This window comes from Podarcis bocagei (genome assembly GCF_964188305.1).
Source record: "Podarcis bocagei genome assembly, chromosome: 1".
NCBI lineage: Eukaryota > Metazoa > Chordata > Lepidosauria > Squamata > Lacertidae > Podarcis > Podarcis bocagei.
Window position 1 is genome coordinate 37,211,371 of NC_138125.1, and position 25,833 is coordinate 37,237,203.

At 43.4% G+C, this 25,833-nt stretch overlaps 2 protein-coding genes across 5 annotated transcripts in view; one reads left to right on the plus strand and one right to left on the minus strand.

The window, feature by feature from the left end:
- Positions 1-16,130, minus strand: part of NUBPL (NUBP iron-sulfur cluster assembly factor, mitochondrial) — a 64,245-nt gene extending 48,115 nt beyond the window's left edge. Inside the window, exons 1-3 of one of the 4 annotated variants that reach the window (XM_081209889.1) lie at positions 15,964-16,130; positions 14,504-14,651; positions 13,150-13,184 (exon numbers count right to left, since the gene is read on the minus strand). In XM_081209889.1, coding sequence (XP_081066015.1) covers positions 13,150-13,184; positions 14,504-14,651; positions 15,964-16,077 — 297 coding nt within the window. In that variant the 5' untranslated portion in view covers positions 16,078-16,130. Of the gene's footprint in view, positions 1-13,149; positions 13,185-14,503; positions 14,652-14,899; positions 15,123-15,963 lie in introns of those variants that run through there. The other 3 variants (XM_081209887.1, XM_081209888.1, XM_081209890.1) reach the window with 3 other exon arrangements.
- Positions 16,131-19,592: 3,462 nt separating this feature from the next.
- On the plus strand, positions 19,593-25,713 carry DTD2 (D-aminoacyl-tRNA deacylase 2). Its single transcript, XM_081210474.1, is given in 4 exon segments — positions 19,593-20,265; positions 20,268-20,455; positions 22,408-22,477; positions 23,816-25,713. Coding segments are annotated over 4 exon segments (690 nt in total). The 5' UTR covers positions 19,593-20,159; the 3' UTR covers positions 24,142-25,713.
- Positions 25,714-25,833: the final 120 nt, after the last annotated feature.

A 25,833-nucleotide genomic window follows, 5' to 3' on the forward strand; every position in this document is an offset into this window, starting at 1 on the left:
TTCTGCCACAAAGGTTGAGTGTTCCATAATCAGCACCTGCCTTTATCTGATGCTGTAAATTAACATCGTATTTATGCTTGCTGCTAGCGGGCCACAAATTTTGGATCGACTTGACTGTCAGCTATTGTTACCGGTAGTTAATAAGGTTTCCTGTTTCCTGTCAGGTTTCCTGTTTCCTGTTCAAAAGACTATGTTCATCCAGTGCCCACTAATGGGGGGGGGGTTGGATTTAGAGGGAGGAGTTGTGGAGAGATGTGGGCACATTTGTTTGTAACAAACCCAAATCCATTATACTGATGCTGCATCTTGTCCCATTTTGAAAGAGGCACTCTCTGCTTCCCCATGCTGCCACAATCTTTTAAAGAAACTTACCTCTACAGTGGCACCTTTTAGAGGCTTTCTCCACTGGCTGCCCATGTTAAATTTATGGATGCCATTGTCTAACGTATTGGTGGACCCCTGCATATAATGCTATTTATAAGCAGGAACTGCAACATCTTCATCTCCAGTACTGTGTATCCAAGTACAGTGGTGCCTCGCAAGACGAAATTAATTCGTTCCGCAAGTCTCTTCGTCTTGCTGTTTTTTCGTCTTGCGATGCACGGTTTCCCATAGGAATGCATTGAAAATCAATTAATGCGTTCCTAGGGAAACCGCCTTCAGACCAGGTCCGGGGACAGTCTGTCCCCGGACCTCTTCTGAAGGCTGGGGGGGGGGGACAAGGGCTTTTCTTCCCACCCCCAGCATTTTAAAAAACCCTGGGACAGCGGAGGACTTCTCCGCTGTCCGGGGCGATCTTAAAATGCTGGCGGGCGGCATTTTAAAATCGCCCCGGACAGCGGAGGACTTCTCCGCTGTCCGGGGCGATTTAAAAGCCCCTGGGAAGGCAGGCAGGGGGGACAAAGACTTTCGCCCCCTGCCCGCCTTCAGAAGGTGTTCCCGCCCCCCGCCCCACTTCGGAACAGCTTTCCGAAGTGGGGCGGCTGGGCCAGGTGTCCCCGCCCCCCCTCCCCACTTCGGAACAGCTTTCCGAAGTGGGGCGGTTGGGCCAGGTGTCCCCGCCCCCCCTCCCCACTTCGGAACAGCTTTCCGAAGTGGGGCGGCTGGGCCAGGTGTCCCCGCCCCCCCTCCCCACTTCGGAACAGCTTTCCGAAGTGGGGCGGGTGGGCCAGGTGTCCCCGCCCCCCCGCCCCACTTCGGAACAGCTTTCCGAAGTGGGGCGGCTGGGCCAGGTGTCCCCGCCCCCCCCCGCCCCACTTCGGAACAGCTTTCCGAAGTGGGGCGGCTGGGCCAGGTGTCCCCGCCCCCCCCGCCCCACTTCGGAACAGCTTTCCGAAGTGGGGCGGCTGGGCCAGGTGTCCCCGCCCCCCCCTCCCCACTTCGGAACAGCTTTCCGAAGTGGGGCGGCTGGGCCAGGTGTCCCCGCCCCCCCCGCCCCACTTCGGAACAGCTTTCCGAAGTGGGGCGGGTGGGCCAGGTGTCCCCGCCCCCCCCGCCCCACTTCGGAACAGCTTTCCGAAGTGGGGCGGGTGGGCCAGGTGTCCCCGCCCCCCCGCCCCACTTCGGAACAGCTTTCCGAAGTGGGGCGGCTGGGCCAGGTGTCCCCGCCCCCCCTCCCCACTTCGGAACAGCTTTCCGAAGTGGGGCGGCTGGGCCAGGTGTCCCCGCCCCCCCGCCCCACTTCGGAACAGCTTTCCGAAGTGGGGCGGCTGGGCCAGGTGTCCCCGCCCCCCCTCCCCACTTCGGAACAGCTTTCCGAAGTGGGGCGGCGGGGGCAGCTGTTCCCGCCCCCCCTCCCCACTTCGGAACAGCGTTCCGAAGTGGGGCGGCTGGGGCAGATGTTCCCGCCCCCCCTCCCCACTTCGGAACAGCGTTCCGAAGTGGGGCGGCTGGGGCAGATGTTCCCGCCCCCCGCTTCGGAACAGCGTTTTAAAATGCTGGGGGTCGGCAGCGAACGCTCCCGACCCCCAGCATTTTAAAATCTCCCCGGGACAGGGGGAGATTTTAAAATGCTGGGGGGCGGCAGCGCTTCGCTCCCGACCCCCAGCATTTTAAGATCTCCCCGGGACACGGGGAGATTTTAAAATGCTGGGGGGCGGCAACGAACACTTCGCTCCCGCCCGCCAGCATTTTAAGATCGCCCGGGGCAGGCGGGGGGAAGGCAGGCGGGGGGGAGCAAAGACTTTTGCCCCCCGCCGGCCTTCAGAAGAGGTCCTCTTCTGAAGGCCGGCTGTGGGCGAAAGTCTTTGCTCCCGACCGCCAGCATTTCCCTATGGGCTTTCGTCTTGCGATGCAAGCCCATAGGGAAATTCGTCTTGCAAAGCGCCTCCAAAACAGAAAACCCTTTCGTCTTGCGGGTTTTCCGTCTTGCGAGGCATTCGTCTTGCGGGGTACCACTGTATTGGATTGTAAGAGATAATTTTTGCAGTTGTGATTTTTCAAGTTGTATAGCCTTGCAGCGTAAGGGGTACCTCGTGGGGGGGGGGGAGCTTGTTTTTCTATTTGTGCAGATTAAGGGCGTGGTTGTTGTGTTTTTGGTGAAAAGTCAGACATCCTTAGTTAAAGAAATCTATTACATTACTTTTACATATATAGATAGATGTAAAACATGACTACCATTGGGCAAACAGAACCTCAGTCCTTGATAGAGGGTGTTCCTAAAGCTAACAGTAATAGCTCACCACACCACTCTGTCTAGCAGTGTAAAAGGTGGTGCTATGGTCTGAACCACAGAGCCTAGGGCTTGCCGATCAGAAGGTTGGCGGTTTGAATCCCCATGAGGGGGTGCGCTCCCGTTGCTCTGTCCCAGCTCCTGCCAACCTAGCAGTTCAAAAGCACGCCAGTGCAAGTAGATAAATAGGTACCACTGTGGTGGGAAGGTAAATGGTGTTTCCGAGCTCTCTGGTTTCCGTCACAGTGTCCTGTTGCGCCAGAAGTCGTTTAGTCATGCTGGCCACATGACCCAGAAAGCTGTCTGTGGACAAACCCCAGCTCCCTTGGCCTGAAAGCGAGATGAGCGCCGCAACCCCATAGTCGCCTTTGACTGGACTTAACCGTCCAGGGGTCCTTTACCTTTTACCTTTACCTAGCAGTGCAAAACCTTCTTTTAAAAATAATAATAAAAAGCCACATGCACACCTTATACAGACCCCTGCTCCACTCTAGGCAGCCCTAATACATAATAAGGTGAGTCAGTTGCCATTAAGTGTGGCGGGAATATCAGACTTACTGGAATGTAATCTTAGCACTTCCAAGGCTTCAGTTCATTGACACCAGGTAACTTCTCAGGGGTTGTATCCTTGATTAATGAGAAGGAAAAGGGACACCGCTGCATGTTCAACTTCACATATTAAAATGTCCTGAGCCGGCCTCAAGTCCCATTAGCGTTTTCTGCCAATTTATCAACATGCATACAAACACTGAATCTGACTTATTTCAATAGCTTGTTATGACAAGCACAGCCTAAGTGCAGACATTAGCTTTTCAGAGAATGGCAGAATAACAGAGGTCTTGTTGGCCATCAATGCACATACTGGGGTGGGAAGAGTCCCTCCCACAAAGGTTAGACAGGCTTTCTATTATTTTGAAGAACTAAAAACCTGCAAATCCTGTTTGATCAAAGCCTTAGTGGAATAGAGAGGGGGGAAATGAATGTGTGCTCTGTGAGCAGTAATACCTCTATCATGCCATCTTGAAGGCTGTAAAAGAATTAATGTCTGTTCACAGCCATTGCTTAGCATCATCACTGCACATTCCACCAATTCCTTTCTCTGAACTTCTTGATATACATGTCAATTGGGAGACAGTACCATTTTAGGTAATCATGAAGATCAAAGCAAATATCTCATTTAGCACTACTTCTTTTTTAAAAAAAAATCATGTTTCTTTATAATGCACAAAGCTATTTAAAAACCCACTGGAGTTACTCTGACAGATTATGCTGTTTCGTGTCTACTGTACGAAAGCTGCAATTTAAGAGATCGGGAAGCCACATTTTCATGCCAGATTTCAAAGACTTCAACACCATTTTCGAACTCCTTTGTTCTCAGACAAAACACATAATTTACCTGATTATGAAGATTCATGACTCATTTCTTTTATCTGCATGCACAGCTAATCAAACCCCTTCAAATAGTCACTCTAATGCTTTATCCCCTAATTACCATTTGAAGGATAAATATTTGGAAAACTGCCTAGCTTGTGCTTAAACCTAAGTAGCACTCTTTTTACATCTACAGGTTCTCCCATTTTTAACAAACCAAAAGAATACTCGGGAATGGACATGGGAGCAAAGGGGAGAGGCATGACAAAGCTTTGCAATGACAATGGCAATGCCATCTTTGGACACCACAAACATCTCAAAACTTTAAAAAAAAATAGTTCACAGGTGTATGCTTTACTCCATCAATGCACATAGATATATGAATAAAAGAACTGTGGTTAAGAACACACATCAAAACATTTCCAAGTGGCTTTGCAAAACTACATATGTAGCCTAATACAGCATGGGTCAACACAATCGTGAAGCAAAAAGACTTTCAACCATTTTGTGTTTGGCTTTTGAGTTGCAAAGCAGATTGTAAAATGGTTGTTTTTTGCTTTAAAGAGGGCGTCAGCAAACTTTTTCAGCAGGGGGCCGGTTCACTGTCCCTCAGACCTTGTGGGGGGCCGGACTATATTTTGGGGGGGCGGGAAATGAATGAATTCATATGCCCCACAAATAACCTAGAGATGGATTTTAAATAAAAGCACACATTCTGCTCATGTAAAAACACCAGGCAGGCTCCACAAATAACCCAGAGATGCATTTTAAATAAAAGGACACATTCTACTCATGTAAAAACAAGCAGATTCCTAGACTGTCCGCTGGCTGGATTTAGAACGCGATTGGGCCGGATCTGGCCCCTGGGCCTTAGTTTACCTACCTATGCTTTAAAGCCTCTCCTACACAGAAGGGCCAAAAGTTCAAAGGAAGGACAGAAGTTTGAGGAGAGGCTTAGCTCAAATAGCTCTGCACAAGAGGGTCTAAGTTCAACCTAAGAACCTGCAATTAAGGGGAAACCAAAATTTAACCAGGAGTCACCTCTCCTCTTGATTAAAAGTTTGGGAGGGTAGTTGAAAAACCATGTTAGATCAGTGGTTCCCAAACTAGCCCCCCCCCCAAGTCCATGGACCACTTGAAAATTGCCAGCAGACTTGGCAGACCAAATAATAATTTCTTTGTATTTTGCAGCAATTGTAAAGAGCTGCACTGGAAGCTTATCTCTTACATTGTATTTTACTGCATTACAATTAGCATTCCATAGTATTCAAATTTAAATGCAATAAAATGCAATAAGAAACAAAATAACCAATAAGAATGCAATTAAAAGTCAATATGAATATTCAATACCAGCATGCCATGGGTCACCTGAATGAAGCTTGCGGACCACTGCAGACAACAATTTGAGAACCCCTGAGGAAGAACTGAAGAGAGAAAGAGAGCCATGGATTCAAAAAGTTGAAGAGCTCTAACACACTTTAAGAGAGCTGAAGTATTGGAAAGTACTAGAGAGAGAAGCCAGGATCGGACAATGAACGAATGCAAATTGGTAAATACTAAATTTGTTAGGAAACAGTCTTAAATAGGTATATGTGTTTGCCTTTATCAACATTTGCTTTTCCGCTCTTACTCAAACCATAAGTTACTTTTTCTCCCCCAAAATAATATTCTTAAACTGTTTAGCTTGTTCTACCTTTTCTTAAATCTTAAGCACAATTTGCTTTGGAAAAATTTGTTCGGAAGCCTTGTTATTCACTCATCGCCTACGTTGCACTACTGGAAAGAAGTTGGGTCAGTTAAAGCCCAGGTGGCCTTGGTTGTCCATGCTTAGCAACAACCCTCCTAAAGATCCAATTGTGCTCCCACTGCCATGCGCTTGATGTGATGCTGCACTCAAAGATGGCCTGGAAACTGCAACCAGTGCTGAATGCAGCTGCTAGGTTGGTAAGCAGGGCTTCCCAATAGGACACTGCGTAACCAGGCCTGAAATTCAAGGTGTTAGCATGCCAAGGTTTTAATGGTTTGGGACCCAAATACCTAAGAGTGAGCCTCTCAATATATCAAGATCAAGCATCTGAAGCAAGGCAATCAGTAGGGGAGACCTTTGCAGTAGGGCTTCCCCATTTAGGGAATGCCCTCTTGGTGGGATAAATTTGTCTCCCTCAATATTCAGGAGGAATTTTAAAAGCAAAACATTTGTGTTCACCCAAGCATTAGATGGCGGAAATACACTATTCCTAGCAACCTTGAAATTATTAGCTGTGAGGATAGTTGACTGTGTTTAGATGTTCTTAGCAATTTTCATTACAATATTTATTTGTTTTTAATTGTATTCTTTTGCTGCTTTCTCATTAGCCGCTCATTTGTGTGGAAGTGGGGGGGGGGGTTAATATAACTTTGTTTAACAACCCAGTCCCACAAGTCCCTGTGTTCAATGGGACTTACTTCAAATACTGTATGCATAGGATTGCAACCCAAGTTAAGAATGTTTTGCTTAATGGAGGTTTTCTGAACCATACTGATGCACTTCCATGGGCTTAAGTAACTAAGGTGTCAAAAGCAGTGAATAATGAGACCTCCTCTTTCAAGAAATCAATGCACAGAAGAATGCTGGTTTGACCTGGTGTTTATTTGTTGTATGGTAAAGCAGTATTGTTCTTCTAGATATAAGTGCTTCAGTTTAGCTCTAGGAGTGTATCACTAATTGACAGACAGAAGATGGATTTGGATAATTGCTTTTGGTGTAGTGCTGATGAGCAACATCTGTATACTGATGCTCATAAGATTTCCACATCCACAGTTCCTAATTCAGAGAAGATCTGTGGACAGGAGTGGCTCCAGATATGGATCTCTAAATAAGGGCAAGAGTGCATGAACAAGGAAAGCCATGCCCTACAGACAGGATTCATGCCCATAAGTGTCCAATTCCTTTGTTATTATGGCTTCATAGGGAAAATCATGAGGCTTAACATACACCAAAACTTAGACCTAACTTTTGATCCTGAAATTTTATCCTTCTTAACTGTATTTGAACTTCATTTGGCAACCATTTTCACTTATGTTCCGTTTCCTGGATGACTTATTTTTCAAGAATTTAAGATGCTATACAGTGGTACCTCAGGTTACATATGCTTCAGGTTACATACGCTTCAGGTTACAGACTCTGCTAACCCAGAAACAGTACCTTGGGTTAAGAACTTTGCTTCAGGATGAGAACAGAAATCGTGGCGCAGCAGCAGCAGGAGGCCCCATTAGCTAAAGTGGTACTTCAGGTTAAGAACAGTTTCAGGTTAAGAACGGACCTCCAGAACGAATTAAGTACTTAACCCGAGGTACCACTGTATTTGAAACCAGCAAAAGGCAAGCAGGTACCACAAGCACAAGGTTATCGAGCGAAGTGTAAGCTAACCAACATGCTGAAGAAACTTTTTGATCCATCTGCAACTCTGCATTGAGTCTCACAGATGTGACTATTTAGCATGTTTTTACTCTACTTCTCCATTTCCTGTTCTTAAAATTGATTCTGTTGCTAATAAAGAGTTGTGCGTGGATTTTTAAAATAAAAAACTTATTTGATGATGTCATGACCAGACTGCCGTAGGAAGGAAAATGGTGAAAAGCACTCCCTCTGCTGGCTACCTCTCTGTTACAAGAGTTCTTTACTGAAAATGGCCTGGTTTTGCTAGCAGGGCCAATTCTGATTTTCAGATAACTGTTCCTGGTAGTATTCATTCCCTGCTTTCTTGCCTTGATATTTTGCCTTTTCAGAACATACTATTTAAAAATTCTAAAGTGTTCAGAATGGCCGTTCTGCAGTCTTCTCTGCCTAGTCTCCATAAATCTCTGAGTTGAGAAGGGCCCAGTTTACTAATACTGTCTTGCTTTATAGGCCACTGTAGGGCAGGCTGTGGAATCGTGAATGAATTAGGGCTGCCATATGTCCGGGTTTTCATGGACATTACTGGGATTTCAACGGCAAAATTGACGTCCGAGGGAAACTTCCAAAAGGAGGCACGTTGTCCAGGATCTTAGCAAAAAAAAAGCGTATTTTTGTAAACTTTGGTTGGTGTTTGTCTAACAAAAGCTCAACAACTTCCAGGTTTTCCTAAAGAAAGCTCAACAATTTGAGGGGTTTCCTTAAAAAAACTCAACAGAGCCTTCAGGCTATGTGCAGGTGTGTGTGCAAGCATGAATTTTGGTGGTAGACTGTAAGGAAGTGGATTTGGGACCAGGATGTACGGCGTGACAAGAGTACCCCCATCTTCCTCTCTGAAATTTGACCTCTCTCTCTCCCAAACCCTCAATGACTGCCTTCTCTCAGGCAATAGTTTTCCAAAGGCAAAGTATAGGGTTTTTTTACCTGTGCATTTTATACTTTGGGATAAAGGCAATATGGCAACCAACCAAAGATGAATGTCTCATGCAAGATTGTGCTGATTGCACACAGACAAATGAGCTGCATATAATCTTCAGTGCTGAGTACTTGACTCAGCTATGCTGTAGTTGGCACACATTTATTTATATATAAAACTAATTTTCTGCAAGAACCTCAAGGGTACTCTTCTACTGCCACAAATCAAAATGGGAGTGGGGAGGAGGCTGGCTAGATCACAGCCCTTAGTAAAAAAAGAATTTTTAAAACAGGTTAAATAGGTAGTTTTCCTGCACAATGACAGCATAAGCACAATTTCCCAACTGGATTTGGGCCATCCTCAGTCATGCACAGCTGGTGTTTGCTCACTAAAATACAGTGTTCCTAAACAAGCAATCTTGATGTATTATGCCTGGCTTCTATTAATTTGAGTTCTTTCTGCTATAATAAATTGTCTGGGGCAATGCAGCTTTCATACACAGTTGTCCTAATGTGAATGCGAGTGAGCCTGACAGAAAAGCCAAAAGTTCTCCTACAGGGCTCCTGGGGGAGTAGAATTGGCTACGGCCATTTCTGAGGGTTAAAAAGAATCTCCTGTCAAAACTAAAAAAGCAGTTAAGAAGGAGGATAGTTGGGCAAAGCCCGTTCGCTTCAGGGGGAAAGCAGCAGAAGTTTAGAAATCTCAGTACAACCTCGGAGAACTGCACATTCTTGTCGTTAATTAACTAAGCCAACTGTAATGATTTGGTAACTCGAAGTTGTTACAGATCCAGAGAGCCAGGACTGGACCGAATGCTCCCTTTGCTTTAAGCAATACTTGACATGGATGACCTTGACATTCGTTACTGAATCAGAATCTTCCATCAACTAAATTATTTCATCTGCAGTGAGTAGTCACATACACAAACTCAGAACAGCTCTGGAATCCAAGTACTAAAGTCAGCTCTACCTTTGTAGATTTAAGAAAATCAAACTGAAATAGTACACACATCCACAGTAAAGTACAGACATGTCTATGTGGCAGGTTTGAAAATCAAGAGATATCCAGTGTACAGATCTTCCTAGTCCACATGTCACTATGGAAACTATGAACGTACTATTTTTGAAAGCTTCTCATGTTGTTGGTTTAACACACAATTGTCCAACCATGTGCACAAGAAACCATTGTCTGGGTATGTCTTACAGGCCCAATAGAACAAAAGATCTTATAACAAAAAAACTGCAATAATTAAGATTCAGTTCTACATGTACGCACAGCATTAATAAACTAGTCGGTTCTTAGGCAAGTTGGAATTTCTAAGCCTAAGACTAGATTTATAGTTCTGAGACACAAGCAGAGTAAGAGTTATTAGTGTTAGCATTGGGAATCCTTCAGTACCTCAAACCACAAGATCCCTGCAGTGCTGCCTGCCAGCAGGAAATAACAGCAAATGTCTTTCCATCAAATAGATAAGAAGAATCTAGTATCTGTAGCAAATGAGAAAGCCAAGCCTGTGTCTAGCCTAAATTCACAAACTAATCTTGTGGTGAATTTAGGCTATATATTTTTCTAGTTCCCCAATAGGGCTTCAAAGTGAAACATCATCATCATCATCATCATCATCATCATTGACATTATTATTATTAAACCTCCCATCCCTGATACACAAGATCCACTGCAAGTTAAGAACGAATCTAGCATTTCTAAACCATTGTAAATACGGCGCCATCAACTTTTAAAGATGAGGCAAAAGCAACCCCACAACCTCAATTTACCTTGTATATTCTTAGTTGGTTGAAATTTAAGCAACAAAGCAACTTCAAGACTAACACGTTTATTTTTGTATAAGCTTTCACTGACTAGTCAATCTCAGATGCGTTAAGTGTTATCCTGAGTAACGGGTGGAGAAGTGGGTGTATGTATACACACAGTTTTAGGAAGAAATGGTGAGGTCAAATGAAATAAATAGCAGGGTTCTAAATCACACAGGAAGCCTACACAATAGCAGGCTCTCTACTGCAGGGAATCTTTCACAGCACATGGAATGCGGGGACATTGACCACAACGATGCAACAGAGAGAGCAGTGGCCAACAGGCTCGGTCCCTGCTCTCAATAGATGGTGATTATGTGACACTGAGGGAGAATAGCTGAAGAGGGCTATCTTTATCTCCTAGGAGAACCGTGACTTGTCCAAGGCCAATTAAGTGATATCTGATGGCAGGAGGCAAGATTAGAGCAGGAACTTGAAAGATCATTTCTGCAAATCACTCTCTGACAGTCTGCGCCACTCGCCACATTTATCATGCAGACTTCTGTGATCAGTAAGTACTTGGGAAATATAACATGATGACATGTTCTTAAAAATGCTATTTTAATGACGTAGAAATAAACTGAAGAATAATGACTGTACAGCTCCTATTTGAGGGGTACTGCAGAACTACACAAACACACACACAGCATACACAAGTGCTATAAACAAAGATGATTCATTGTTTGCTAACCCATTGTGTCACGATCGTAAATTTCACCCACTGCAATAACACCAGGCATTAATTATGAAACACTTTCTATGCAGTGTTTGAAAACTTGCCAGGTGACTCCTATTAGTGTCAATCAAGCAATTAATTCCAATACAATGATTTTAAAAATTTACTTCTGTATCAAATATTAATGCAACATCTGCTACTCTCAAGTTCTGCCTCTGCCTTTCCTGACAGATTTTTCAAGAGCCTTGAACTTTCACTGTTAAATTCACGCGGTACATTTTAACCTTGTTTTGACAGCCTTGTTCTAATACTAGTATATTTGCTGCAAATACTGCCATGTTTCAGGGACATTTTTTATTCATTCACATGGAATGTGTGTTATTTTCTTAAATGCCAACAGGGGATATTATGACCACCTTGCCTACTGCATTGCACCACTAAACCCTTATTTATATCACCCAGGCATAAATAGCAAAGAGCAGAGACTGAGCAATGAACCAGAAATCCCCAATTCCAATTTCAGCTCTTGCGTTTTTCGCATATTCAACTAAAGAGCAAGCTAATATGGTTTAGTGGTTAGAGTGTTAAACCTGGTAGGTAAAGGTAAAGGTAAAGGAACCCCTGACCATTAGGTCCAGTTGCAGACGACTCTGGGGTTGTGGCTCTCATCTCGCTTTACTGGCCGAGGGAGCTGGCATTTGTCCGCAGACAGCTTCCGGGTCATGTGGCCAGCATGACTAAGCCGCTTCTGGTGAACCAGAGCAGCGCACGGAAACGCCGTTTACTTTCCTGCCGGAGCGGTACCTATTTATCTACCTGCACTTTGACGTGCTTTCGAACTGCTAGGTGGGCAGGAGCTGGGACCGAGCAACGGGAGCTCACCCCGTCGCGGGGATTCGAACCTCCGACATTCTGATCAGCAAGCCCTAGGCTCTGTGGTTTAACCCACAGCGCCACCAGGGTTCAAATCCCCACTCAGCCATGAAGCTAAAGGGGTGACTTTCCATCAGTCACAGTCTCTAAGCGCAACATACTTCACAGGGTTGTTGTGAAGATAAAATTAAGAGGAGGAAGAATCATGTATGCCACCTTGAGCTGCTTGACAGAAAAGTGGAATATAAATGTAAAAAAAAGAAAAGAAATATACATCAGAAGCACAACTTCCAATTCCATTTCTGACCAATCTGCACATTTTAAAGAGACTATGAACATACAGACATGTGCATGTTTAAGTTTTGTCCCTGGGATCACAGTCCCTAGAATAGCCAGGGTCTGTTAATAGATAGGCAGAGTCTACAATATAGTTTGTACACACACAGGATTTTTTACATCTTCTCCAGAGCATGCATATAGAGTGGACATGGGGTTAGTCATGTCTTCCAACTGTATGTCTATTTAACTGGATATGTGGTTTGTGTCAATGTGGCCTTAGGCAAGTTTCTGAAAAGATTTACTGAAATAATGTATGTGAAGTGCTTTGAATTCTCAAAAGTGGAATTTTTTTTTATTAGAGTATAGACATATTTCACAAATGTACTTTAGTAAAGACATTAAAAGGTGAGTCTAGCAATCATTTTCATAGGGCCCTGTGAACCTTAACCTTAGAAAACTACACACACATACCCACATCATGAAATTTATTGTAACATTAAAAATACACAGATTTACTTAATGTAAAGCTAGTTTTCCCTATCAGTGATAGGAGTCAGGGAGTTGAGTATTGGGCAGAATCCTGATGGAAGAAATGGTGTCTTTTTTCCAACGATGTCATTTGAAGCTAGCTACTGAAATTAAAACTACTACAGTGGTGCCCCGCAAGACGAATGCCTCGCAAGACGGAAAACTCGCTAGACGAAAGAGTTTTCCGTTTTGGAGGTGCTCCGCAAAACGAATTTCCTATGGGCTTGCTTCGCAAGACGACAATGTCTTGCGAGTTCCTGCTGGTTTTTTTTCCTTCCCCCCCTTTTTCTAAGCCACTAAGCCGCTTATCAGCTGATCCGATCAGCAGATAAGCCGCTAAAAGCCGCTAATAGCGCTAATCCGCTAATCCGTCAATGGGCTTGCTTCGCAAGACGAAAAAACCGCTAGACGAAGAGAATCACAGAATGGATTCTTTTCGTCTTGCGAGGCACCACTGTATTTCAGAAGCAACCTTTAAAAATATCTCTGCCTATATACCAGCTATTAAGGTGCTTATTAACATCTGTGTAACTTTTAATCGATTTTTATATTTAGCAATATTGAAACAATAATCAGGCAATTACTTACCGAATCATTTGCTGCCAGTGCAAGGGCTACATTTACTGAAAAAAGAACACAAAAATTAGCAGAATCAGCCTCTCGGAGATGAGATCACTTCTAAAAAAAGAAGCCCATGACTCCAGATCATTTATGAATAAGTAAAATAGTATGGGTCCCAATACAAATCATTGGGACATTGTACTGTACAATCCTCTTCACTGTAAAAATGATTTATTCCCATTTCCTACTTCCATGTTTCTTAAATCAGCTGCTGATTCATAAGAGAACCTAAACTCCTAACCCATAATAGCTAATTGGAGAATTTATTTGGAAGTGTACGAAGTCAGTATTTTCCTTCTTCCACTAGATTCATCTCAAACCTAATGACTGTGTGTTGCATCTTCTAATAAAAATCAGTCACAGACAATCCTAAAATGACTCTTTCCCTTTCTTTGCTATTTGAAAGTCAGGATTTTCATGGTTTACAATACATAAAATGAAATGAGGCTTAAAACCTATGCAGTTACCTAGAAATAAGTTCAGTGGGAGATGACAGATATAGGATTGTGCTTCAGACTATTTTGGTTACTGTCTAAAATACAGCTTCAGAACAGTGAGCCAAAAAAAAACACCAAGAGCTTAAAATTATTCAAATGTCACAACAGATGGAATTTTAATGAAGGGCTACTTTCACATTAGACTTAGTATTAAACTGATTAAATTTAGATTTTGTTTAGTACATGTTTACTTAGAGGTATATTCCACTATGTGCAACAGGCTTACTCCAAGGGTAGATTTGAAAGAAAACAATTAACAGCACAATCTACAAACCATCCAAGTCAGAGTAAATCAACGAGTAGCCACTTTTTAAGCTAATAAAAGAAAAATTAAAGTATTAGGAAATGAACACTAGTTTAAATTTGGGTCCCTAGTTTTTAGTTTTATCTAGTTCTACCTATTTTGCCTAAATAAAACAAATCAATGGCAACTTGTAGAGGAAACTTTTGTTCACACTCTAATAAATATTGAAATTCAAGCAGTGTTATGGACACACTCAGGTCAATAGAACATGAGGATAATTTCTCAGTGTAGCTTCTTTCCCTCCCAGTATAATTATTGAACTAGTTTCAACTGTGTACTTGATCCAGGGAGCATCACAAATTGTACCAAATAACAATGAAACAAGAACTCTGCTTATATCTGACAGCTTATTTCAGGCTGAAAAACATTTATTTAAAAACCTTTTCAAATTAAATCCAAACTAAGAGTACAATATAGTGGAAGTGTACATTGTTAGATAAGAGCTTGTTATATCCGCACACCTATATCTACAAGCAAATTAAAGGGAAATAATATACTGAATCAAATACACAGAACTTACCAGCAGTTGTTGACTTCCCAACACCTCCTTTTCCAGAAGCTACAACCAACACCTGCTTAACTCCTTGAATCGGTTTTTGCTTTGGAAGTCCTCTAGCCATGATTTTGCTACGCTTCTCTTTGAGGACCTCATCGTTTGCATTTGAGGACTGAAAACAAAACAGAAAACGTGCTAATTCTAAACTGTTTTCATACACCAAAATCTGTGTATGAAAGAGAGAGATAGAAAAATAGTTTCCAGCTCCTCCACTAAAATTACTGGCAAGTTTATTTCGTCTGACGCCTTGCAAGACTTCTGTTATCTCTGTGTTGCTCTAACCTAGGGCACGTTTGTAAGCCAAGCTTGACACCAATGAGATGTGTCAAACTGCACGTGGACATAACTAGGAAAGCTTACCATTTTTTTAAAGTTTGCAGCCAGTAATTTTAGCATCCTTGAGGGACTGCCAGCAACTAACAACGCTTTCAGTCCTCTTATTTCCATATCAAAATACATCACGCATGCCCGTGTGGCGTCTCTGAAGTGAAGCTACAGAAGATTTGGAGACAGCAGCTTATCTAGCAAAAGCAAGCCTCTGCCTGCAAGCGGTTAAAACTATAGAATCGCCGCCCAGAGAGGCACCTCTAGGTACCTTCTCGGTCCGATAGGAAATGGATGCAGGCGAGGCGGAAGTACCTCCTCGGCAACGACGGTGCTTCCTGAAGTGTAAGAGGAATGCGTGCAACTAAGAATCGCAGGGTAGTTTGCTGCGTGACTGGGTCTGTTCACACAGCAGAGCGTAGGATCTGCCAGAGAAGAATGAAAATGCGGGTGTGCAAGTGAAAGGAAATCAGAGAAACATTCCGATTAGCAATAACAAGAAAGTACAGTGCGAGAGGGGGGAGGTCCCGGCAGAACTGGGTGCGAATTCAGAAAAAAGGGAGTGAAGGAAACCCCGACAGATGGAGACAGGTGTGCATGTGGAACAGAGAATATGGGCAAATGTGTCCATGGAAGAGGAATGGGGGGGATTGCTTACATATACTGTATATGTATGTGAGAGTTAATGCAGATGTACATGCGTGGAGTCTTTAGATGCAATTATGGTTATTGAATGGTGGTGCAAAAAGTAACTGGAAACAGTAAAAAAAGTAAGGTTGGTAAAATAAACTAGAGTGACTGGAACGTGAACAAGGAAGAGAAGGAATAAAACCCCCAAAACAATCCTTCGTATGGAGCTATAGAAATGTCACTTGAAACCAATCTCACTAACACACTTTTAAAGGGGTGGGTGGGTTGTGCAGTGCAATTAATTTGAAAAGGGGATTTCATAGCTCGCGCCAACCGCTGTTTAGAACCCCTTTCATCCACCAGGCACGAAAAGGACGCACCGCACAACGACATGCTCCGGAGCTCCCGCCTGCCTCGTGCCCATCCAAACTCCTGTCCAAAATGAAAATGGCTCTCCACGCGTCACTTACCCGAAAGCGGGCGGAAACAGCCGAGGTCGCGGCTCCACCCCAGCCTGGCCGGAGCCATGGCAAGGCTTTTCTCTTCGCAGTTTGTAACGCCAATGCATAAGCTCGCGCCACCATCCTAGCACCCCTCCCAGCGCCTGCCGATGGATCTGCGTAGCCTCGCCTCAGCCCAGCCCCCAAAAGGGGCGGGCAACGGAGGCTGCAAGCAAACAAGCAGCAAATGGGACATCCCTTTTTAGCGACAAAGACTATTAGCACTGCCTTGGCTTTAGGCGATTGGTATGCAGGGGTCAGCGTCACGTTAGGAAGCTACCGAGCGCCCACATGTGATCAGTCGTTCGCCAGCAACTATTGAGGGTCCATGGCTGGTGGGAGGTTGGGGCCAGCCCACAGCAACACCGCATATCCCTCAAGCTTGGAAAGCAAATGGCATTTGCTTTTCTCCTGAAAAACTCAAAGATGTGCAGAAATGAAGGAGTAATTCTGCTGCTAGGCACAGGTGCTCTCATGAGCAAGGAGTGTCTCCTGCCTGTCTGGATCATCCTCCCTGTCTTTGTGGGCGCACATATTTGGAGTTTGTTGCACAGAGAGAGGCAGAGTGGGTGGGTTCACACAGACGAAATCGCTAAAGCATTAAAAGCACACCTGTGGGGACACACTGTAGGGTGGTTGTGGTGACCATGAGAAGGTCTTGCCTCCATCCTCCCATGGAAGCACATGTGGAAGCCTTTCTTGTAGAACAGTAACTCATTCCAGTCGGCTTTTTTGTACATGGAGAGGTCATTCATTCATTTATATACCACCTTTTTCTAAAGGTAGAGGGACCCCTGACCGTTAGATCCAGTCGCAGATGAGTCTGGGGTTGCGGCACTCATCTTGCTTTACTGGCCGAGGGAGCCGGCATACAGCTTCCGGGTCATGTGGCCAGCATGACTAAGCCGCTTCTGGTGAACCAGAGCAGTGCACTGAAATGCCGTTTACCTTCCTGCTGGAGCAGTACCTATTTATCTACTTGCACTTCGTGCTTTCGAACTGCTAGGTTGACAGGAGCAGGGACCAAGCAATGGGAGCTCACCCCATTGCGGGGATTTAAACCGCCGACCTTCTGACTGGCAAGCCCTAGGCTCTGTGGTTTAACCCACAGTGTCACCCGCGTGGGTTAAAGGTGGCATACATAGTTCTCTTCCCCACCATTTTATCCTCACAACAACCCAATGAGGTAGATTAGGCTGAGAGATAGTAACAGGCATAAGGTCACCCAGTGAGTAGGGATTTGAACCCTGGTTATAGTCCAGCGCTCTAACCATTACACCACACTGGTTCTTTGCCTTAGCCAACAAAATGTTTTGGGCTGGCCCTGAAGAAGCTGCTGCTACTGTTTCCAATATTTTGCCCGTCTTTTCCCTATGGGACCCAACCCCTGCTCTCACACTTCCTTTTCTGGCAGTCTGATGACTAGGCTTAGCACCACCACCAAATACACAGCAGGAGGGTGGGCTGGCTTTTAACTAATACCATCTATTTCTGAATGTCTTGTGTGAACCAGCAGGCACTGGCTGTGCTTTGTATATCTTTTCTCATATGCACCCATCCCCTGAGGGCCCAATAGCACTGCTCAGAGGGAACTGGTTACTTCTGGTTACTTGCTTGCTTAGTCCCTATCCCTCTCCCTCCCTCCCTCAAAGGTGCAATAGATCCACCACCTTGGCATCCAAAGAGAGAGTGTAGTTATGGAAGCCAGCAGAAGCAGCTACTTGTGGAAGAAGCATTCACTTCCCCCTTGCATTCAGGGAAGTAGAGCTTTTAATCTACTTTGACGTTTTCTTTAATTGAAGGGTTTTCATCACGCTCCCTCTCATGGAAAAGAATAGAATAGCACTCATAATATTTACTTTTATTTGTTTATAAAAAATATGTCATAAAAAAAACAAAGCCATTTACAGCAATAAAACACTAAACCGTACTATAAAAACAGACATCAATTAACCATTGTGGAAATATGCATTCTTAATTGCATGTGTAAGCCCGGCAAAATAGAAAAGTTTTCAGCAGGGATTTAAAAGTTGGCACAGAAGGCGCCTGCTAATAGGCAAAAATCTCCCACAAATTTCGAAAACAGTGTGAGCAGCATAGGTGACCTCAAATATTTGCCTGCAGGGATGTGTGCCAGCTGTGCCTCTGGGGCTGATGGATTGCAGACAGGCAGGTGTTGTCTTTTGTGTGATGATGCGTGGATGTGTATTTGGTGCATGTCCCTATTATTAGTTGACTAGGTATGAGGCTGCTGCAGATCTCTACTCACTAGATGATGTTGGGGCAGATCACTTTTTCTCAATCTTTATCTAGCTGAATGGGTTGTTCTGAGAATAAAATGAGAACAGGAGAGCCATGTATGCTGCCTTGAACTGCTTGGAGGAAAATGGGATAGAAATACTTAAAGTAGTAATCTAGTCTTCACAGTCAGAGTGCATGAAGGGCCATTTGTTCAACCCTTGAGATGCAAAGTTCCATTTAGACTAGAGCAGATCTCTCTATCTGGTCCTCCAAACACACCCCTTACTGCTCCTGCTTTGCACTGCGAGTATTTTTGCCCAGGTGGTTTGTCTCTTCGAATGCTTGTGGTCTGAACAGGAAAACAGGGTTTGGAATGTGTATAAAAACGAGCCTACTTGTACAAAGGTAAAATTTACATTTACACTGGCATATGCCCCTCTGAAAGTTCTCTGGAAAGAAATGCAGCGCTTGGGCTGAAAAAAGGTTTCCCACCTCTAGTTTAAAGATTTTACTCTGGCATATTAATATAGAACCAGACTGGTAGCCTCTTCATATGGATCAACAGAAGTTACCCTTGTATGTAATTATATTTACATTTTTGGTGTGTCTGAAATTTGTGCATTTGGGACAAAAAAATTGATTCTGAACAAATATACTGTCTTGCCGGGTTTATGCAGTTTGCACTTATTTTACCTTTCCCTGCCTTCATCTTCCCTACCACCACTTCCTTTTTTTAAAAAAAGGTTTATTTAAAATACTTAAACCTCGCTTCTCCTGTTTCTCTCCAGCACATCATACAGCAGTACTGCATATGTGTTGTTGATACGGAAGCTGCTTTTCTGCATGCACATGAACACACACACCAACAGAGAAAGCTTATTTATGTCTGCAGTACAATATTCCCTAAGTACCAGCAAAAAAGGGGGAAAGAACTGATGTTCTGCAAAATCATTATGAACTCTTGTAACATGATCACTAGTTTGTTTGGTGTGATTAATGTGACCTTTGGTTCTTGCGTATCACATGGTAGTAAAGCAGTAAACCGGGAGAATCAGCACATCTGGAGAAAGTTATTTAAGTGCTTTCAATTTTCCCAATCCCCATTGCATTACATCATCTGATTTTTATTTTGATATATTAATACATTCTTGCATCTTTCCCCATTTATTTCCAGTCACTGCATATTCATAAATCTTAGCAGATTTGACATTCAGGTAGAATGCTCCAACATGTTTTTGTAAAAAAAAGGGGAGGGTTATAATAGTTAATACAAGATGTCACCACTACATACATCTTTGCTGTTTCTTATAACATCTGATACAAAGTGTGATGTGAAACCATTGTGTTAGGTATCTCCCCATTCTCAGGAATCAATGGCAAGCAGCTTGTGAGACATGCCCAATACCGTAATTTCATGGCACAAATTGTTTGCATTTGACATGGACTTGCAGCATCTCTGTGCCTCTTATGTCTAGTTTGTCTCTGAATTCTGTGAGATCTTGCATTTTCATCACTACCAATAAATGTGTATTCTTACCAATGTTCTTTTATTATTTGCATATTATAAGGCCCAATTACCGTATTTTTCCATTCATTATCAACTGTTCATACTGTAGCTTTAAAACAAATGTAAAGGCCCAATCTTGCAGGACCTTTTTCCCCCTACGTGACTCATGCCAGCAAGGCAACGTCACTAACACTAACTGCCTCCTCCGGCCAAGATTTGTCCTCTCCTTGCTATTGTAAGCTGCTTTGAACATATATATTTTTAATCAAAAGGCGGCATACAAATAAACTGTGGCTATTTGACCAAGTATTTGTGGTGTTTTCATCCAATGATTCCAGAGCACTTTTCACGATTCCGATTTCTATCTCTGGCTTCTGTTCCTTCCAGGCTTTGCTAACAAGACACAATCCTGTTTTCAATGAGCAGCTTTCACTTCCGCTTACGTGAAGAAGGGGGAAATCAAGAAGAAACCAGGAAGTCCCGTCTCCAGGCTCCTGACACGTGTCGCTCGGCTTCCTCGGCCATCAGCAGGGAGAAGAAGGGAAAAAACGCGGGCCGGGAGGCGGGACCGCCATCCTTTCCCGGTTTCCTCCGCCGCGGACCATGGCCGACTCGACCCGGGGTCCTTTTGCCCGGGCCCTTTTGCAGCAGTGCCTGCACGCGAGGCTGCAGGTGAAGCCTGCCGAGCCGGGCTCCGAAGCCGAGTGGGTGGAGGTAACGTCTGCACGGGCAGATCTCTCGGGGTTGCCCCGCTTTGATTTCAATAAGGCACCCCCCGACTTGGCGAGCAGAGATCATCGCTTTCTCCGCCTGTCTGCCTGCTCGTCCCTACCCCCACCAAAATAATAATGATGATGATGATGCCACCGCCGAGTTGATCTTCAATTTGCACATCACCCTGCTTACTTCCTAAAATAATCAGGATGTCCCAATGGCAATACGGATTATTGTAATAATCGTGAGGATCCCCCCCCCCCCAGTGCCGGAAGTACTTTGCTTCCATGGCTTTTTTCCATCGCTTCCGGAACTCAGGAAAAATCCTGAAACGGAATAGTGGGCGTTTTCACGCGTGAAGTTTGAAGCCACGGTTTCTTCTCATATTGCTTAGCATTACAAAGGCGTCTCCCCCCTCCCCCCCCCCATTTTTTCCTTTTTGTGCATGGGGAACGATCGTCATGGAGCGAACTACCTAGTGACAAAAATATACATTTAACATTTCGGTGAGACTTAATTCTGAGTAGAGATCAGGTTTTTTCACACGTTACACTGAACGAGCTGTCTCTGCACGTGCTCAGGTGCTAGTATAGAAGAGTGCATAATCGTTGTTTGGTGCAGTTCGACTGTAGTGTACACAAGTGCACAGAAAGTACATCTGCTTAATGTAATGTGTGAACATCCCTACTGAAACTTGGGAAGCAGCCCAAACTTTTTTCCACTGGTACTCCATGAGTTTCACTCAGGTGGTCCACAGCATGTCTGTAAAAATACAATTAGATTCATGCAGCACAGTACTTTACAGTTGCTACAGCAGGCAGAAAAATCAAGTGATTCCTCAGCAATTTTCAGGTTGTGGGGAGCAGGGGACAGAGTTTAGGAACAACCACCACATTGGTTCATCTAGCAGCTGATTTCCAGAGTTTCAGGCAGGACTCATTCTTAGTCTGACCTGGAGACATCAGGAATTGAATCTTGCGGTCTGCCATTGACCGATAGGCCATGCATATTGTGAAAGCACCTGGAGCGGTGAACATTTGACATCTCGGATTTGACAAATTGGATTCAAATTCATCTCTGACCTACCTTACAGGTTGTTGCAACACTATAAAAATGAGGATAGTTATCATTCTTTTATTAAAATCATCTTTACACAATCCCCCAGATGTTACGGGACATTGTGAAGTGACATTAATATTATTGTTGGCTTATTTTGTTTTTAATTATCTTTTACTAAACTGCAGATTAGGCATTATTGTTTCAATACAGCTCATGTTTATTCTGAGATCAGCTTATTTGTACTCTGAAGATTTTGACTGGAAATTCAACTGATAGTCGGAGACTAACAATGTATGGAACATGCTTGCTGCTTGGCTGATTTTTGGCTGATTTTGTTTAACAATTTGAATACAGTTTGGAAAACCTAAGTCTATATTTTGAGTGTATATCGGACGTGTATGCCTCAAAATAAACTATGTAACTTTGTATTTATTTGTTCAAGAAACAGAGAAAATAAAACATTCAGTTCTCTATCATGGAAGAAGTTGTTTTTAAAAGTATGACGTCTGAGGCACAAAGAAATATGTAGCCCAGATATAAAAATGTTTAATTTTATTCGAGTGTGGTCTTTATAGTACTTTCCACAAAAGAAATCTAGCTTGTGACCTTTTAAGTCCTAGATTACCTATTACTTCAGAATCTAGACATGGAAAATAAATTGCTTTTATTTTACATACAGAAACATTTCAGTTTACATCTACTGAAATGAATAAGTTATCCCAATTAAGGTTGAAATCTTAGACATACTTCCTGGGGAATAAGTCTCATGCATGTCTAAGAAGACATGCATAGGATTGTGGTTTCATGCACAATATTAATAGAGCTCTTTAATTACAGTAAAAAACGTATGGGTATATGGATGTGTAAATATATTTCTTTGTTATTTTGAATAGATACAGCGAGGACTTATAATCTATGTATGTTTCTTCAAAGGGGCTAGTGAAGAAATTATTCCCAAAATGGGTAGGTGTTTAGATAAAATAGTATTTAAAAACAGCCATTTTAAAACGGCACTAAAATATGCAAATAACTGCAGCTGCATCATTGAGCCTATCATAAAATAGTAATAAGAACTTGTTTCATGAGATTTTTGTAATGAAAAGCTTTGAATCATTAAAAACTGCTCTCCAGGGAAAGTTCTAAGCAAGTATTTCATTCCGAATCATTCTGCATACAAGTCCGATGTGCTTTTTAATTAACTTGTTCTTATTAAGGTTTGCTGTTTAATAAGCTTGTTGATGCAGAGTGCGTTATTAATACAGTGCCATATTTAGCTTAAGGCTTGAGGCAGTATTGAAATGTAGCCTGAATCAGTAACTATGTTTGTTACTTTCTGTCCTCCTTTTCTTTTATACTGCAGTTTCTTTTGAAAATATTTTTTTTTTTAAGTGGCACACACTTGGTATGAAGCCTTCTTGGCAAAGGGGTTGGTTCTTAAAAAATCTTTTCCATTTGTACTTAAGGCGAAGTAGGATTTTAATCATGGGTTACATCCAAAGAAGTCTTGTTTGCACAAGGCCTTCTGCTTGCACAATGGAATTTCCCCTCTCTTTGCTCCCCCCACATGCCCCCCAATATGTTTTGTGGGTTCCCCCAGTCCTCCAGAGCAGATTTGGGGTGGTGTGGTGCGTGAACCAAGGAAGGGAGATTGAGGAGAAGTTCTGTTGCACAAGTGCAAGTCCTGGCACTAACAGAACAGTTTGGTTGGATACAACCCTATGAGCTTGGACTAGTCTTTCCAAATTAGTTAATAACTTGTGTTATTAGTACCACCTTGTGTACTGCAATGCAATGCAGGAGTGAGGACAAACCCATCTTAGATCCCTTCACAGTTTTGAAGCTTAGGGACAGACTTGTCTCTTAGCATAATCCATACCCCCCCCCCCAGGTTACCAGGAGAGTGAAATGAAGTGAGAATACATAGCTGTTCCTTTTAAGGCTTCAGAATAAGGGTTCAAAAGAAATTTTATTCATGGCCCATTACGAGACAGTAAAAACTATTAAATTTATTGGGCTTAAGCCTAATTCAGTTAGAAGTATTTCTACTTGCTCATTTTTCTTGATATGTAAATGTATACCAGGTAGCCAGCAGAGGGAGCTAATGTACAGGTAAATGTTCTTCTTCTCCACTATTGTATAAGAGGAAACTGGACATTGGAATTCAGGTACTATCCCTGTTTCACGATGCCTGTGTCTTGACTTTTGTCCTTATGGGCAGAATTTAACTTGCCGCATTGCTATTGCATAATCACTTCACAAACCTACTAACTGCAATTGTTTTTCCCTTCTCTGTCTTTGCAGTCAATACGCTTGTGAACGTGAAGTTGAGTGAAACGGAAAGCGGCGAATACGTTTCTGTTCTGGATTTGCCAGGCAGCATATTAGTAATACCCCAGGCCACGCTGGGTGGCAAACTGAAGGGAAGAAGAATGCAGTATCATTCCAACATTGAAAAGGAAATCGGGATGGAGCTGTATTCCCAGTTTGTGACTCAGTGCGAACGAGAACTGACTGCAAATACCAAATGTGCAGAGGCCGGGGTTGCTCTCAAGTACGGCACATATGGAAACCGGCAGGTGTTGAAAGTGGATACAAATGGACCTTTCAGTCATATGATTGAGTTTTGAGGAGGGAAAAGGTGATTTATTTTTTAAGGACATTTATTTTTTAAGGACATACTGCCTAAGGAATGTTGCACAGTTGCGTTAAGGAATATAGTTAAATAGATTCTAAGCATTCGAGAGCGAGGAAAAGATTTCAGTAAACCAAGCTAATAAATATATTTAATTCTTTTAAGTTAAATTGCCTCAAAATGTCTTCCTCCTTCATGTATGGGACCTAACCAATTAGTGGTACTCGTTTTTTGACAAAAAGAGGCCCAGCTGCAGAATTGTCTTTGAATCTATTCTGTTGGTAATGCCACCACTCTGTGGGTTGAGGGGTGATGGAACAGGAGATGGCCTTCACTTCGGAGATTCCCAGGTTGCGGCATCGGGTCCATCTTGCACCATCACCATGTGCTTTTTGACACTGAGTCAAGACAAACTTCATTATCCAGGCCTTTGGCTGTGCAGAGGTCCGTCCTTTTCCTACATACTGCTATTCTGCAGTGCTGCTTTGCTAGGCCATGGTAGACTGAGTTCATACCTTTTCTTTTATTGTTAATTTTTTTGTAACCTGCCCTGGGGCAGTGAAGGATGGGCTATAAGTACAAATAAATCAATCAATATGTATAGTAATAGCCAGTTCCCAGGATTCTATTTTTGTTGCACTCTAATGGGTGGCACTGTGGGTTAAACCACAGAGACTAGGACTTGCCAATCAGAAGGTCAGTGGTTTGAATCCCTGCGACGGGGTGAGCTCCCATTGCTCAGTCCCTGCTCCTGCCAACCTAGCAGTTTGAAAGCACGTCAAAGTGCAAGTAGATAAATAGGTACCGCTCCAGCGGGAAGGTAAACGGCGTTTCCGTGTGCTGCTCTGGTTCGCCAGAAGCGGCTTAGTCATGCTGGCCACATGACCCGGAAGCTGTACGCCGGCTCCCTCGGCCAATAAAGCGAGATGAGCCCCGCAACCCCAGAGTTGGCCACGACTGGACCTAATGGTCAGGGGTCCCTTTACCTTTAACATGTCAAAGAAACAAGATGTCCACCATAACAAGGGTGAAGGATGAAGAGACATGTTCATGGTCTCTGCTTGCTTCCAGCCTGTGCCAATGATTAGGTCATCCTTGAACCAAACTATAGCTCTGTAACTTTTCTATCGGCAGCAGAGCATTACAGACTTTGAGGAAAGATGCAGCAGGTGATGACAGGGTGAACAGCGGATCTGTTTTGGATCTTTAGCCTTCCATGCATGAGTCAGCAAGCTGAAGAGATTGGCACTGCGGCATCCACATGGGTGGGAAATGGTGGCTGAGGCAATTTAGGGAATGTAATTCTTCCTGCTTTTGGTGGTAGCACTTTGTATGCCACCCCCCAAAAAAAACTACCCCAGTTCCTTTTTTGGACTTTAAAATTGAGGATTGCCCATCATAAATATAGACACTTTGTTAATGGTGAAGAAATAGTACTGAATCTTCAATTTCCAGTGTTTGCGACATTGACCTGTGTCTGCTTCCACTGTGATACTCTGGGGTGAATAATGTGATCAAGTTACTCTCTTTTACAGAAAAGAAATAATTTCTATTCTGTCTTCTTGTAGTGCTTGTTTCTTATCATTCCAGAGGCATGCATGTTGCTTGATGATGGGCTTCTATATTCCAATATGTAATGAGATAGTAGATGACTAGTTGGCTCCCCACTTGCTTATATTACAGTGTT